This window comes from Schistocerca nitens, chromosome 8, assembly GCF_023898315.1.
Source record: "Schistocerca nitens isolate TAMUIC-IGC-003100 chromosome 8, iqSchNite1.1, whole genome shotgun sequence".
Lineage (NCBI taxonomy): Eukaryota > Metazoa > Arthropoda > Insecta > Orthoptera > Acrididae > Schistocerca > Schistocerca nitens.
Genome location: NC_064621.1, coordinates 608,708,078 through 608,723,399, shown reverse-complemented (window position 1 = coordinate 608,723,399; position 15,322 = coordinate 608,708,078). Strand labels below are relative to the sequence as shown.

The 15,322-nt window shown below is 42.0% G+C and overlaps 1 protein-coding gene across 2 annotated transcripts in view; it reads left to right on the top strand.

The window, feature by feature from the left end:
• Positions 1-15,322, top strand: part of LOC126198502 (phosphoribosylformylglycinamidine synthase) — a 214,493-nt gene that overhangs the window by 127,499 nt on the left and 71,672 nt on the right. For both annotated transcript variants that reach the window (XM_049934881.1, XM_049934882.1), the window contains 2 exons: positions 9,563-9,799; positions 11,454-11,579. In XM_049934881.1, the coding sequence (XP_049790838.1) occupies positions 9,563-9,799; positions 11,454-11,579 (363 nt within the window). The remainder of the gene's footprint in view (positions 1-9,562; positions 9,800-11,453; positions 11,580-15,322) is intronic.

Below are 15,322 nucleotides of genomic sequence, written 5' to 3'. Positions count from 1 at the left end.
GCAGGCACCTCTTTAGTACATTACATTCTGCACAGAAATTAGAGTCATCTTAGATTTAAAAATCTAGTCAATTGCCGTGCTTCATTTCTGACTGTATCACTATTAGGTATAAGAATAATACGAATATAAACATGACATGATATGTATATTCTTCCGCGTTTGCTGTTGTCTCACTCTAGTTTCATAGTTTATTAGGCAGACAGGATTTAAATGAGATAGCAGCAAACACGAAACAATACATGGCAAAATGTTTATATTCATATTATTCTTATGGTGAAGAGAATACTGCATGTGATTCATAATTCATAGAAGTTCCTGTTAGCAACCATCTCTTCTCAGATGTAGGAAAAAATTCAGAACGTAGAGTTGGACTTATTGACAAACATCCCAAACAGTCTTGCCAGTCGGATTTTCGTAGTACATTGAAATGCTGCTACATTCGAAGATGAACAATACGGAATTTGTATTTACTTTGTTGGATAATGTATGAAAATGCAGTGGTCAAAACTCGGGGCGGAGAAAAAAAGCTCGTCTTCCACCTTTTTTTTTTTTAATTTATTTACTGACGCAGAGGATTTGCTGCTAGTATTTAACTTTGTACCTACAAAGCATGCCTGTGTAGCACTACATATATTCGACAGAAGAAGTTAGATGTGGCGGCACCCACCAACATTTTTCAGAACTTCCGCTTGCTTTGCACTCCATTCTAAGCCGCAGGCGGTTTTTTGGATTACAAAAACCGGAAAAAAAGTGCGGCTTAGATTCGAGTAAATACAGTAGTTGCTTCTCAGCATATAGCAGAGATGTTAAGTGGCAGATAGGCATAAAAGAAAGACTTTGGAAAGAGCATGGACCATTAAGATGTTGTCGTCAGTCGGTCACCCTCAAAACACATGTAAAATTAATATTCAGAGTTTCACAATAAGTGATTAATAAATATTTTTCATTTGTTTTTCATCTCACTGGTTTTTCTCGCTTAATTCTACGCAGTTCTTCTATGTAACGCGATATTGCTACGTCTTGAAGGTGGGGCACCACAGGTTCCTCCAAGGAGGACAGACCATTTTCCTGCTGTACTGTTCCTTGACCTCAGCTGGTGCTTCATCTGTGACATCCTATCTGCATCTCTCTCTTTTGAAAATAATTTATTATCTGGCACAATCACATTTATTTCTAGCAAAATAACGGGATAAGTCTGGCATCGACCATTGATGTTTATGTGTAGCTCCAGGTGGTAGGTGGAATGGTGTGTGTGTGTGTGTGTGTGTGTGTGTGTGTGTGTGTGTGTGTGTAAAATATCATCATAAGTATAAAAATGTGCACCACTTGTGAACTCATTGTGGTCAAGTAACAATTTATCTAGGTCTTTCTGTTTAGTGACATAAATTTCTAATTCCTCAAAGGTTTTGAAGCATCTCCCTTCATACTTGTTGATAATACTCTGTTTATCTTAACTAAGAATAAGGCCTGCACTGACTTACTGGTCTCGTACATACATTAGTTGCAACAAATCTCAAACGACGTACTGATTTTCCCTACATATTGTTTTTTGCAATATTGACATATAATTTCATACACTTCAGTTGCTGAGAACTTATCTCTCCTAAGTGTAGTATGATGTTGTAACTTCGATTTCGGATTATTGGTTGTTTTAAAAGCAGCTTGAGCATTATTTTTGTTCAGTTTTACCTGACACAGGTGTATTGACTGCCATTGCAATTATTTTGTCTTTACATGTTCCAGATGTACTTCCAGTTGGAACAGCGACCAATATACTTCTTTTTAATTATTTTTTGTTTGATCCCATTGTGTCTTCACACCAATTTCAGAAGATTTTTGCCCTTCACTATCAGCCTACTCCCTCAGCTTTCATCTTGTTTCCCCAGACTTTATTCACTTAATCCTCTTCATGATTTTTTCCCATGTACTTGGGTGTATTTTTGAGAATTTTTTCTGATGTATCTCTGTGTTATTTACATATTTTTACACGCTTTTATCCTTCACCATGGATCCTTGTTCCTTCCGTCTGCGTCAATACAAAAGAGTTTCCTTATCCTTAGCCAGAACTAAGTCTCACATACTGCTCCTGTGTTGTTGCTTGGCACATGGAATCCCCCCAAATGGCCTTACCATCAAATTCTTCATCGCCAGGTGCCACACCTCCTTCCACAATGACCTCCATCTGTTCAGATTCCACCAATCCGTAGCCCTCACCAATATAGTTCTGCAAAACCATATCAATCAGGCCCAACCTCTTAGCAATATCTCCTCTCCATCCGTAAAATTCTCCTGCTATGCAATTCCAAATTTGTGGATCCTATATCACACATTGAAACTCTTCCTCTCCAGTAACTACAGCAACATGCACAATGCCACCTCAAAAAATTGTCCACACTGTTCCCTTCCTATTCCCAGCTTGCACTGCCACTATCCACCGCCTCTACAACCACCTTCCAAACCTCCACCACAACCCCTCACAGCTGATAAATCCTGCCTCGCAAACCTACTACATTTACCCCATCCTCGAAAACTCCCATCCATCACCATACGGAATCCAGAACCTAAACAGATCCAAAACACTGTCGTGAACCTTTCGTCCAAAAGCCTTGGCCCTGCAGAAGTATCAGTCCCTTCCAAAGGCTTCACCATTTGCCCCACTCCCAAATTCAGTCATGCAGGACTTGTTAAAGATCTTCTCTCCTTCTCCCAGTCCCTACGGTGGAAACACTTTCTTGCCTCTTGCCACCAACCCTACCAGTCAGACTGAACCAGAGACCAATGTTGAACACTACATGACTCAGTTCATTTCTCCATCCAGACATGATCTACCACCACTGCCCACCCCCCCCACCCCCCCACCCAAAAAAAAAAAAAAAATATCACCCCCTGTTAACTTCCCACAATTTCTTAACCTCAAACCTTGCCTCACCATTGTTCTCCAGAGCCCTCAACACGCAAAATAACCTTACATCCACAGAAAGAACTGCAATTCACCACCTAAACACTGATCCTGACCTTATAATCCTATCTGCAGACAAAGGCGCCACCACTGTTGTTTTGAACTGCAAGGATTACCTGGCAGAAGTACTCTGCCAGCTGTCAGATTAATCTACGTACAAACCCTGCCATAGTACCTCATTCCAGAAATCCATCAGGTTCCCCAGTCTCTCCTCAAATCCTTAGTCCCATCACAGAACCTCTCCCCAGCATCCATCCCTCTCCTCACCCCTACTATTCACTGCACTCCTACCTGGGTTGTTGGGTTTATGGACTTTACTCCATAAACCCAACAACCCAGGATGTCACATTGTGGCTGGTTATGGATGTTCCATTGTGGCTGTTTACTGTGCTTTCATAGACCAACACCTTCGGCCTATTACCCGCAACCTACCCTCCTATGTAAAAGATACCAACCATTTCCTCCACTGACTCTGCACAGTTCCTGTTCCTGTACCACATGGTACCCTGCTCATCACTATTGATGCCATCTCACTTTACTCTAACATCCCTGATGCTCAAGGCCTTATCACTATTGAACTCTACCTTTCCCAAAGCATGGTGGATTCCAAACCAACAACCTCTTTCCTAGTTGCAATGATCAAGTATATCCTCACTCACAATCACTTCTCCGTTAAATGCATCACCTACAAATAAATCCAGGGTATGGATAAGGGCACCCAAGTGGCACCATCCTATGCCAACCGATTCATGGGGCATCTAGAGGAATCCTTCCTAAACGAACAATATCCCAAACCCCTCACCTTGTTAAGATTCATTGATGCATCTTCATGATCTGGATTGAGGGTGAGGACACCCAATCCACATTCCTCCAGAATCTCAACAGCTTCTCCCCCACCTGCACCTAGTCCTACTCAACCCAACAAGCCACCTTCCTCAATGTTGACTTCCACCTCAAAGATGGCTACATCAGTACCTCTGGCCATATCAGACCTATTAATCACCACCAATTCCTCCACTTGACAGCTGCTACCCATTCCACATCAAGAAGTCACTTACATACAGCCTAACCATCCATGGCCGTCACATCCGTAGTGACAAGTGGTCCTTCTCGAAATATACCAAGGGTCTCACTGAGGCCTTCCCAGACCGTAATTAACCTCCCAGCATTGTAAAACAACAGATCTTCTGTGCCTTATCTCTCCAGTCACCCACCACCTTCCGAAGTCCCACCGTCCAGCCACTAGAAGCATTCCCCTCATGGCTCAGTACCACCCAGAACTGGAGCAACTGAATCACATTCTCCGCCAGGTTTTCAACTACCTCTCGTTGCGCCCTTAAACAAGGAATGTTTACACACTATCCTTCCCACCCTGTTCACTGTGGTATTCTGCCGCCCAATGATCCTACACAATATCCTCTTCCATCCCTTCAGAGGCCCTGCTCCCAAGCCCTTGCCTCAAGGCTGTAATAGACCTAGATGCAAGGCCTGCCCCATACATCCTCCCACCACCACGTACTCCAGTTTGATCACAAGCAACAGCTATCCCTACAAAGGCACATCTACTTGTGAAACCAGTCAAATAATATACAAGTTAATCTGCAACCACTGCGTCTGTCTACATGAATGGCCACTGACATACTGTGGCCAAGAAACAGCTGGACCATCCAGTTGCTGAACACACCACCCAACACAGCATTCTTCATATCAATGACTGCTTCACAGCCTGTGCCATCTGGATCCTTCCCATCAGCACCACCTTTTCTGAACTGCTCAGGTGGAAAATCTCACTGCAATATATCCTACGTTCTCATAATGCTCCTGGCCTGAATCTTTGTTAGTCATTGTTCTTACCCATCTAGCCCTCTCTCTGTTCCCTTTCCAGCAATAAACAACCCTCTGTTCCACCAATGCACCCACAGTCTTTTTTACGTCTCTCCTTTTCCACTCCCCCCCTCCCCCCCCTCTCTCCTCCCCACCTTCACCTCGGTCTAACCTCCAGACTACACCTAGCTGCTCTACCCTCTCTCTGCCTCATCCCTGTATGCTCCCACAAGCAGCACTTTACTGTCCCCCACCCCTACCCTGCTTTCCTCCCCCCTCCCCACCCTGGCCTCCTCCTTGCCCTCACCACCTGGTTGCTTCTCCCGTCATGCGCTGCTGCTCGCAGTCTGGCCTCAGCAGCCAAAGACTTTGATTTTGTGTGTGTGTGTGTGTGTGTGTCTGTGTGTGTGTTTTATCTATTTGCAATGAAGGCCTTGTTGGCCAAAAAGCTTACTTTCTGACAGTCCTTTTGTTGTACGTATCTGCGACTCATCATCTCCGCTATATGCTGAGTAGCAGCTATTCTTTTCATAATATTGTCATAGTCCATCCTGGATTTTCCATTCAAATTCTTGTCAGGTCTTCAGCCAGATCAAACTGTCGTCTGCGCAAATTATTTCCACAGAAAGCTTGTCACCATCATCAGGAGAGAAAAACTAAGTTACTCTTGCCAATAACTGACTCAGACCATGAGTGACTGCAGCGAAAATACAAAAGCACATACGCTGAGATAATGTGCAAGCACTCGAGTGTTGCTGCTGCCCCTGGTGCAAGAAGAGTTGCAATGCCTCCAATGGTGAATACTTTCAAAAAACGATATATTGTTAAAAGTTAATACTTGTAGCTGGCCAATTCAGATTCCATTGTTTCTTCATATCTGATAAAATAGGATTCTAAGTTTTATTTAGTGGGTATCAATTATCATGGTTAATGATATTATCTGTTAGTCTTGATTTCGATAAATTCTTTTAAAAAACAATCCCAGAAATGCAAGGCATTTGCATCCATTTGTCTGTCATTGTATAACATCCTACATCCCTCTGTAAGACGGTGCTCAGCCGCTACAGATTTGTCAGGTTGTAATAATCACGAACTGTGGTGACTGGTACATTCTCAGCATCTGAGATAGCATATATACTCTTTTGACCAGAGTTGGTAGGACTCTTGTATGCTGAAATGGTGGATGACAGCTGGTAGCATGTAAATACTTATCAGTGTGTGTCGGTTTCCTATTAACTCTGTATCCAAGAGTTTCATCATCTTTTTTTATAAACCAGTACATCCAAAAAGGGTAACTTTCCCTCATTTTCAGTCTCCATCGTGAATCTGATGTTAGGATGTATACAATTAAAATGCTCCAATAACTGCTACAATGAATCTATGCCATGTGGCCAAACAAAAAAACATGTCATCAGCATACCTCAGAAAATAAATAGGCTTCAGGGCCATATTCTCAAAGTCCTCCATAAAAAGATAAGCTACAATGGGGGATAAAGGACTCACCATAGCCACACCATCAGTCTGTTCAAAATATCTGTCGTTGAGTAAAAAATAGACATACGTCAGTACATGACAGCAGGATTTCAACATTTCTGTATATAGTTTTTCATTAAAATCAATGATTCTTCAAGAGGAGCCCAAGTAAAATGAGACACCACATCGAAACTGGCAAGTAAATCAGAGGGACCAAGACAAAGCAGCTCCAAATGCAGAATAAAATCCATGGAATTGGAAATGTGGTGTTCACATTTACCCATGTGAAGGCTGACGGCAGATGCTAAATATTTTCCCAAATTGTAAATCGGCGCACCCAAATTACTAATAATTGGGCGCGACAGGACCCCACCTTTATGTACCTTTGGCAATCCGTATAATCCGCTGTAGGTGGAATGGCCACACCAGGATTAAGTTTTTTAATAGTGGCCTCAGATAATGTGCTCTTCTTCAGAAGTGAAGTTATTGTCCATTTCATGTGATCTGTGGAATCCTTCCATAATATATAATGCGATGGGTCCTTAAGAAAGTCTTACATCTTATTCACATAATTGGCCTTGGAGATTAAAACTTGCAAAATGTTTACCGTCTGTCGTCAGCCCTCATGTGTGTAAATGTGGTCATCATATTACCAGTTCCGTGGATTTTATTAAGCGCTTAAAATCACTTCGTCTCAGTCCTTCTGATTTACTTGTCACTTTTGACGTGGTGTCTGTTTTTACTCGGATTCCACTTGAAGAGCCATTGATTTTAAGTAATGAAAAACTAGATTTGGAAATGATAAAGCTCTGCTGCCACATATTGATGTACACCTATTTTTTATTCAATGACAAATATTTTGAACAGACTGATGGTGTGGGTATGGGAAGTCCTTTATCCCTCATAGTCGTTAATCTTTTTATGGAGGACTTTGAGGATATGGCCCTGAAACATCTTTTTTGAAGCCTACTTGTTTTTTGAGGTTTGTTGACGGTATGTTTCTTGTTTGGCCCCATGGAATAGATTCTTTGTACCGATTATTGAACCATTTTAATTGTATTCATCCTAACATCAGGTTCACACTGGAGATTGAAAAGAAGGGGAAGTTACCCTCTTTGGATGTACTGGTTTATAAAAAAGATGACAGAACTCTTGGATACAAAGTTAATAGGAAACCGACACATACTGATAGGTATTTACATGCTACCAGCTGTCATCCACCATTTCAACGTACTAGAGTCCTACAGATCTTGGTCAAAAGAGCACATGCTATCTCGGATGCTGAGAATGTATCACAAGAGCTGCAACATCCTAAGGATGTGCTTAATCTTAACGGCTATACGGGCAGAGAGATTTGACATGTATTTGAGTTTGGACCACTATCTAAACCAGCTTAAGACATTTTTAGTTCTGTGGCTTTCCTTCTGTATGCTGGGAATGTGTCTGCCAAGACAGGGAGGGTTTTGAAGAGATGTGAAATCAGATGTATCACATCTGCCAGCTAAGATTAGAGCACTTCTTGGCTCTATTAAGAATGATTTAGGTTTGAGGAAGCCTGGTGTTTACAAAATACCATGTGAGTGCAGTAAAATTATACTGGCCATACTATTCCTACCATCAATGACAGATGTGCTGATCACACAAGTTGTTACAAATGCCTCTCACTATTGGGATTGTGTTTTAAAAGAATCTGTCGAAATCAGACAGCAGCTAGTATTATTAACCGTGATGATGGATACCCACTAATTAAAACTTGGAATCCTGTTTCATATGGTATGAAGAAACAATTTGCATCTGCATTGGCCAGCTAAGGGTTTTAATTTTTAACAATATATCATTTTACGTAAGTATTCACTATTGGAGGCGCAGCAACTCTTCTTACACCAGGGGGAGCGGCAACAATTGAGCACTTGTGTATTACCTCAGCACTTGTGCTTTTGTATTTTCGCTGGGTATAAAGGTTCTGTCATTCACGGTTTGAAACAGTTGTTGATGAGAGCAGCTTAACTTTTCTCAGCTGATGATGGTGGCCATGTGGACCATGGAAAGATTGAGGGTGGATGACAGTTTGATCCAGCTGAAGATCCGACAAGAGTTTGGTCTGTCAATATGCCAGGAAAGTCTACAGAGTCATATGGATTTTCCATTGTTTTAGTGTATAGTTGCACTTTTGTTCATTTTGCTTACTGGCTATTGGTTGGTTTTGATACACAATACCATCCTCAGTCCATCCCCTGCCACATATTTGTCCCACTTACTTCCCAAGTGTATTTGTGTGACAAAAACTTTTTGGCACACCACTTTAAGAACCAGGCTTGATGACTGCATGCCAGTGGATGGCCTGCAGACATTTGACAAGCAGTGCTGTGCTGGGGCAGCAGCAAGTGTTGCTGTAGTTTCCTAGTGGGCACATGTGCACAGGCACACTCAGATGTACATCGTAATATGTATCTGGCGATAACTTCTCCCACTCAGGCAGCACTCGAATTTCACCACAGTGCCAACATATTGTCGCAGAAGAAGCTGAGTAGCTCCGTGGTGTATTGGTTATGATACTAAACTGTTGCATGGAGGGTCGTGAGTTCAAAACTCACCTGGACTGTACAATTCTAATTTCTATATTCAGTTCGAGTGCATTCTAGAAGTATCCACAAATGTCAAGAATCATTGCACTGAAATGTTCTGTAGCTGTATGTGTTCTGGCTGGAGGCGGTTCACTCAGCGCTCTTGTATGTGCATGTGCTGAATAAACCTTCGTTAAGTGAAGTTAGTGTTCATCATTAATCTAATTACACCTTCTTCTACATGACAATATATTAACCAGGAGCCTGTTATCACAGTCCAGCTGAACATGGTAATGTCTGACTGTGTAGAAATCATGTGTCGTTCCCCGAGAGCTAACAGACTGCCCTCGGCACCATTTCCGTATAGCGACCTGTAAACCCAATTCTGTCCGCCAGACGGAATGTCCACCTCTGTTCATTGCCTGTCTGTTACTCTTCACTCCTCTGATCACATGTCAAAGAGGTCACCTAACTCTGCGATCTCTTCGACATGGCTGCAGTCAGCTGCAATAATGCCAACCATCAGCACTTTGTATACAAAAAGCTGTGCTTATCTTGGGTTGGGTGATGAGAATGTGCATTTATGATAATGCTTGTGGATGTCATTTTTCTATAAATCACAAATGAAAGTTTGTCAACTTTTGAAATAGTCAAATCAAAATAACTGATCTTGTGTTCCATTTCAGATTTACCATAAATCGTATTTTAGCGTGCAGTCTATATACCCTATCCCGTTCGCCAGGTGTTCCACCTACAGCGGCAGCCGGGCATCCCCAAGAGTCTGTCGCTGCCTGCCAGCCTGTCGGTGCTGATGGCACTCGAGCGTGTGCTGAGGCTGCCTGCAGTGGCCAGCAAGCGATACCTCACCAACAAGGTGGACCGCTGCGTCACAGGGCTGATCGCACGCCAGCAGTGCGTTGGCCCGCTGCACACGCCAGCCGCTGATGTTGCTGTCACCGCCCTTTCTATCTTCGGAGTGGTAAGGAAGCTATGCCACTGTATCCGATGAGAGGTAATTGGCTATGGCTGTGGTTCCCAAACTACTTTTGTTCCCTGTTGCATCAGTACGTCGGGGTATTACCGTGGCCCTCAGAGTTGAAGTGAACAGTTGATGCCATTCAGTTAGTTTAATGCAGATAAATCTCCTACAAGTGACAGCTTCAAAAGCAGGTCTATGTAGCATATATGACAGTTGCGAAGGAGGGCTGAAAACCCAGAAACATCAATGACGTGGATCAGAGAAGGTAAAGCAGATGCGAGGAAAATGGAAATAACAGTGAAAGAAATAGGAGAAAGCACAAAGTTCAGAGCAAAAGTAATAAGTGTTGGTGGCTTCCAGGAGAAAACAAAGAAAAAGACAGGCGCAATATGGACAAAAGAAAGAAGAGAACAGCACAGGGAAGGGATCTGGAAAGAAAGGAAATGGAGCATTATTTACTTCTTGTGGTCTTCAGTAGGCCAGACCAATAAAAAAAATTAAACGTGTGTTTTAAATTCATAAATAATCTATTGAATTTAATAATTAATGGGCTGGAAGAGTTTGCGTGCTCTCCAAAACTTCTCAAATCCCAGAATCAAACTGGGTGCAGCTACCTACATTTCTAGCTTACATTAATTTTTGCACATTTGGAAGTGTGATAATCTTGCTATTCATTATTGCCGCAGAATGTGTCACAACATTGGAGTACTTTTCCAGTGCCTTGCAGCATAGCCTTGGCAAACAGTTTGGGAACCACTGGCTTAAGGCGTCAACAGTAGTTTCATAGTGGTAGAAAGTAATTTTTTGTTTAGTGTTTTCATAAATAATGTTTTGTTTTGTTTACTTCAGTAGTTGGTCATCTAAGCTTACAACAATTCTTACAGTAGTGTGCAGTTCAATAATTATGATATGCGTTTTTATAATAACAAAGTAGAAAAAGATAAATTGCTGCTTACCATAAAGAAGACACGTGAGTTGCAAACAGGCGCAATACAAATACATTTACGGAAAGCTTTCTACCACAGCTTTCATCAGCAAAAGAGAAACACATGCCATTCATAAACTCAAGCAAGCATGCCTCAGGCACACGTAACTAGCAGCTCGGACAAACTTAACATGTCTTCATTATGGTAGGTAGCAACCTGTCTTTTCCTACATTGTTGATATTCCTACCTGAGAGTTTCCATTGTCTGCATTTTTATAATATTCAGTTATGTGGGTTTGTTGGCCTTCAGTCTCTCCTTCCCATCCTGTTGGATAAGTATCTCCTGACCCAGATTCTGGGTGACTTTTCCAAATTCTCCATTTCCTAAACCTCATCAGTCATTTTTCATCATCTCTTTTCCTTCCCCTTCACCTGCTCTGCCAGAAGAAGGAGCCACTGGCTCCAAAAGCTTGCAGATTTCCTTAACCTTTATATGTTTGTGTTCTCCTGTCCCTGATTATATATTGTATATGTGATCTACATAGACGTTAGCGCAGTTTTATCCATCTTTTTATTTCTGTTTGCTTCTGCTTTAGTTGTCTTTATTTATTTTCTGTCATTGAATTCTTCATGTTCCTCATAAATTTGAAAATAAAGGCTTTTATTTTATGAAAATTGATCCTAAATAATTTAATGTTAAAACTCTTGGCTCTCCCTCTATCTTTTCAGGAAGGCGTGGCTACAGCAATCGGTGAACAACCAATTAAAGGACTTGTCAATGCAGCAGCTGGAGCAAGGATGACAGTTGCAGAATGTCTAACAAATCTTGTTTTTGCAAGAATATCTGACATACAGGTAAAACATCACTGTGCTTGACTAATGTTGCTATTTATCTGTGTTTTATAGGTGATGCCATATTTGTATGGGTGGTGGGAAGTCTTTGGCACCAACCACACCATGACATTTAACTGCACACGAGCAAATAAATTTTTTACATTCGCTCATCACCATAGAAAGTTGGTCTGGAATATCTGCCTTCATTCTATGAAAATATTTTTTCTGAAGAAAAACTGTAACTGTGTATTTGAGGAAAGAGACATGTCTAGCCTATAGTGCAACAGATGAGTAGTTTAGCTGAGTATGAACAATGATGAAAAGGCTAGATTGTTACTCACTATAAAGATAATGTGTCGAGTTGCAGACAAGCACAACAAAAAGACTATTACACACTGTGCTTCCAGCCAAAACCTTTGTCAGAAAAGAAAAGAAAAGAAAAGAAAAGAAAATACACTCACATTCTCATAAGACAGCACATCTCGCACTAATGATTGGTATCTCCGGCCACTTTAGCCAGACTGCAATTGTTGGGTTAAATGAAAGCAGCCATCTGGAGTGGGGCAGGGAATGAGGAGGTATATCAGCGTGCCAGTGGCGGGGATTGGGGGGGAACACTGTTTGGTGGAGCATGCATGGACTAGAAGACAGAAAGACAAGGCTGTTAGGTGAAGTGTGGGGAGGCTGTGGGATAGGAGGGGGGAGGGATCGAAAAAGGAGAGGAGCAGAGAGGGGAAAAGACTTGAGGGTGTATTGACAGAGAGTGGCACCTGATGAGGGTTAGGGGATGTGAATCGGGAGGAGAGAGGGTGTGGGGACAGTGGGTTGTTGCTGGGATAATTTCGAGAATGGGGAATGTGTTGTAAGGATAACTCCCACCTGTGCATTCCAGAAAAGCTGGTGGTGGAGGGGAGAATGCAGATGGCGTGGGTTGTGAAGCAGCTATTGAAATCCAGCATGTTATGTTCAGTGTTGTTATGCTTTGCTGCATGGTGGTCCAGTTGCCTCTTGGCTGCCATTTGGTGGTGGCTGTTCATCTTGGTGGACAGTTGGTTGATAGTCATACCAATATAAAAAGCTGTGAAATGACTGCAGCAGAGCTGGTACATGACATGGAAGTGCTGGGTGCATGGATTGGGCAGGTCTTGCACCAGGGCCCCACACAAGGAGATGATCCCTTTGGCAAGGGGTTGTGATTGGGAGCAGCATAGGGGTGGATTAGAATGTTGTGGAGGTTTGGTGGGCGACAGAACACCACTTCAGGAGGTTTGAGAAGTGCCTTGGATAGGACATCCGTCTTTTCAGGGCACGATAATAGACAATCGAAGCCTTTCATATTTGTTGATATTCCAGCCTGGACTTTCCATTGTTGGATGTAGCTGTGTATGAAGCATACAGTAAATAAGTCATATAACATTTTATACTGTACTATTCATGATGATACAGACTTCCATGAATGACGGAGAAGAACAAATTATCAATTTGAGGAAAAGGACCCCAGTCAGGAAATGACAGAGCCGAAAGTTATAAGTGAAAATTGTTCTGATACCTCTGACTGTGGAATACATGTGCCAGTACTGTTGTTGCTAAGATTATAGGAAGGAACTTCTAGAGCCGGTAGTATGGACCAAAGTAAGAAGAAAAGTATAGTACACATGGACGCCGCAATGCATACCATAAAGACTAGGCACAGTTGTGTAACACATCTCTTCCACTGAACAAGTGCCCATAGTTCTTAAGGTATGCATTTTAGAGCCCATACTTACTGGAGCTTTTTCTTGTTTTGCTCTAGACCACCATCTCTTGAGATTTGCCTATCCTACAATCTTAGCAACAATAATACTGGTACACATATACCACTGTCAGAGATAACAGATCAATTTTTTCTTTTAACCTTTGTCATTTCCAAATCAGAGACCCATACTTCAAATTGATACATTTACCCTTCTCCATTTTACCTGAAAATTTGTAACACCATCACAGAATTATCCTGTATAATGCTCCTTTGGGTTTCACATTGGCTGTAATTTGTACACAATCAGAAATTATTTTGACTGATGTCTAACAAATGGAAGCTGTCACAAGAGGTTATTTGGGCAGACTCTTGAGAATGTGTCTGCGATGTTGAAAGTACCTCTTCTACATTGATGCTGGTCCCCCTGCAGAGAAGGCTTGGTTACAACCTGCTGGGTCAAATGGCTACAAGTGGCAGTGTTGGCATCTGGCCATCTTCTCGAGTGCTGCCTGAAACTGACACCTCTACTGGAGGAAATCCTTCAGTTGCAGAAGTGGAAGACTCTGTTACCTGTCAGTAGTTCAAAACTACGGCAGTTTATGGCATCCCTTAGCAAAATGGCAACAAGGAATGGGAAGAGACCTTCGAGCACTCAGTGTGTACGCCCCGGGGACTTACTCAACGTGTCGAAGAGACTTCTCTGACAGCTGTTGTAGGACCAACTGCAGAATATTTTTCTTCTAGAACAATGTCTATTGGCTCGTTTCTGCATTCATATTGGGTTGCTTCTAAGAACTGCCAGAGAAGGTGAAATGGACTTGCTTCACTGGCAGTTTCTCCATACAGCTCACTATTTATGCCGTTATTGCTAGATGTGACTGTGAAGCTCCAATTTCAACTGCTGACTCAGTGGCAGTCTAGAGTGTCCACCTAAACAGATAAGGGCTGTAATTCTCACCTGAAGTGACCAGTCGTGTTTAGGTTTATATGACGGTTGTTCAGGCTGAACGACTTGCGATCCCTTTGCAATAAATTTTGCCGCAAAGGATTCCAAAATACTTGTATCACACCTCATATAAGTTGCCCAAAAATGAATTTGTATCACTTGAATATCTATGAGCTTCGGTCCATGGTGAGCAAGAAATGAAAGAACAGGCCCTATGAAATATAACTTTAATGTGAAATGAAAGCATATGATGACAAAATAAAGGTCATCTATTTGAAAGTATACATCTTTGAAATAAAAATTTGCTTACGAATATCATCAACTACTGTGTTGCTCCACCCCATGCATTGTAACATGCCTGGAATCCTCTACTGCAGTTGCCCACCTAAGTTCATCCAGTCTGAGTAGGAAGTTCCTGCAACAACATATTGTGAGTTGAACTGGTCCCAGGCAGATCAGTGAAGTTCTCATCATTTGACATTGGAGGCCATTCCATTTGGTCGATTACAGCCTGTTCGAGGAATGTGTTCACGAGGTGGGTGCAGTGTGCTTGTTCAGTAAAGGAATGCATAAAAGAGCACAAGTGCCACAGATGTTTAAAACAAAGTGTAAAGCCTGCTGTAAGGGAACACCAGGCAGACCCTTGTCAAATACAAATTTTAATAACATGCAAATGCTAGCCAAAGAATGTAAAATATGTAGGAGGAAAGTCCAAGAAACTTACATAAATCCTCAACAACTTTAGTTACGTATGAGCATTGGAATTAGTAATGCACTAATAGTTGAGGTAGTGAGTTGTTTTCAGCACATAACAATTGGAAACAATGGTAATGTTTTGGGAAATGTGTTCCTGAAGAGCTAACTAGCATGTACACACACACACACACACACACACACACACACACACACAGTATTCCAGATGATCTCAGGACTAGCACACACCACCAACATATACAGTATCACATTCTATGTGTGTTCCTATTTGCCTGTACTGAGTCAGTATCCTCCCATAATAAAGGAGATGTTTAGCCGAACAGGACGAAAGGAGGTTAGCATTTTCCATCACACAGCTTGGGCATACAG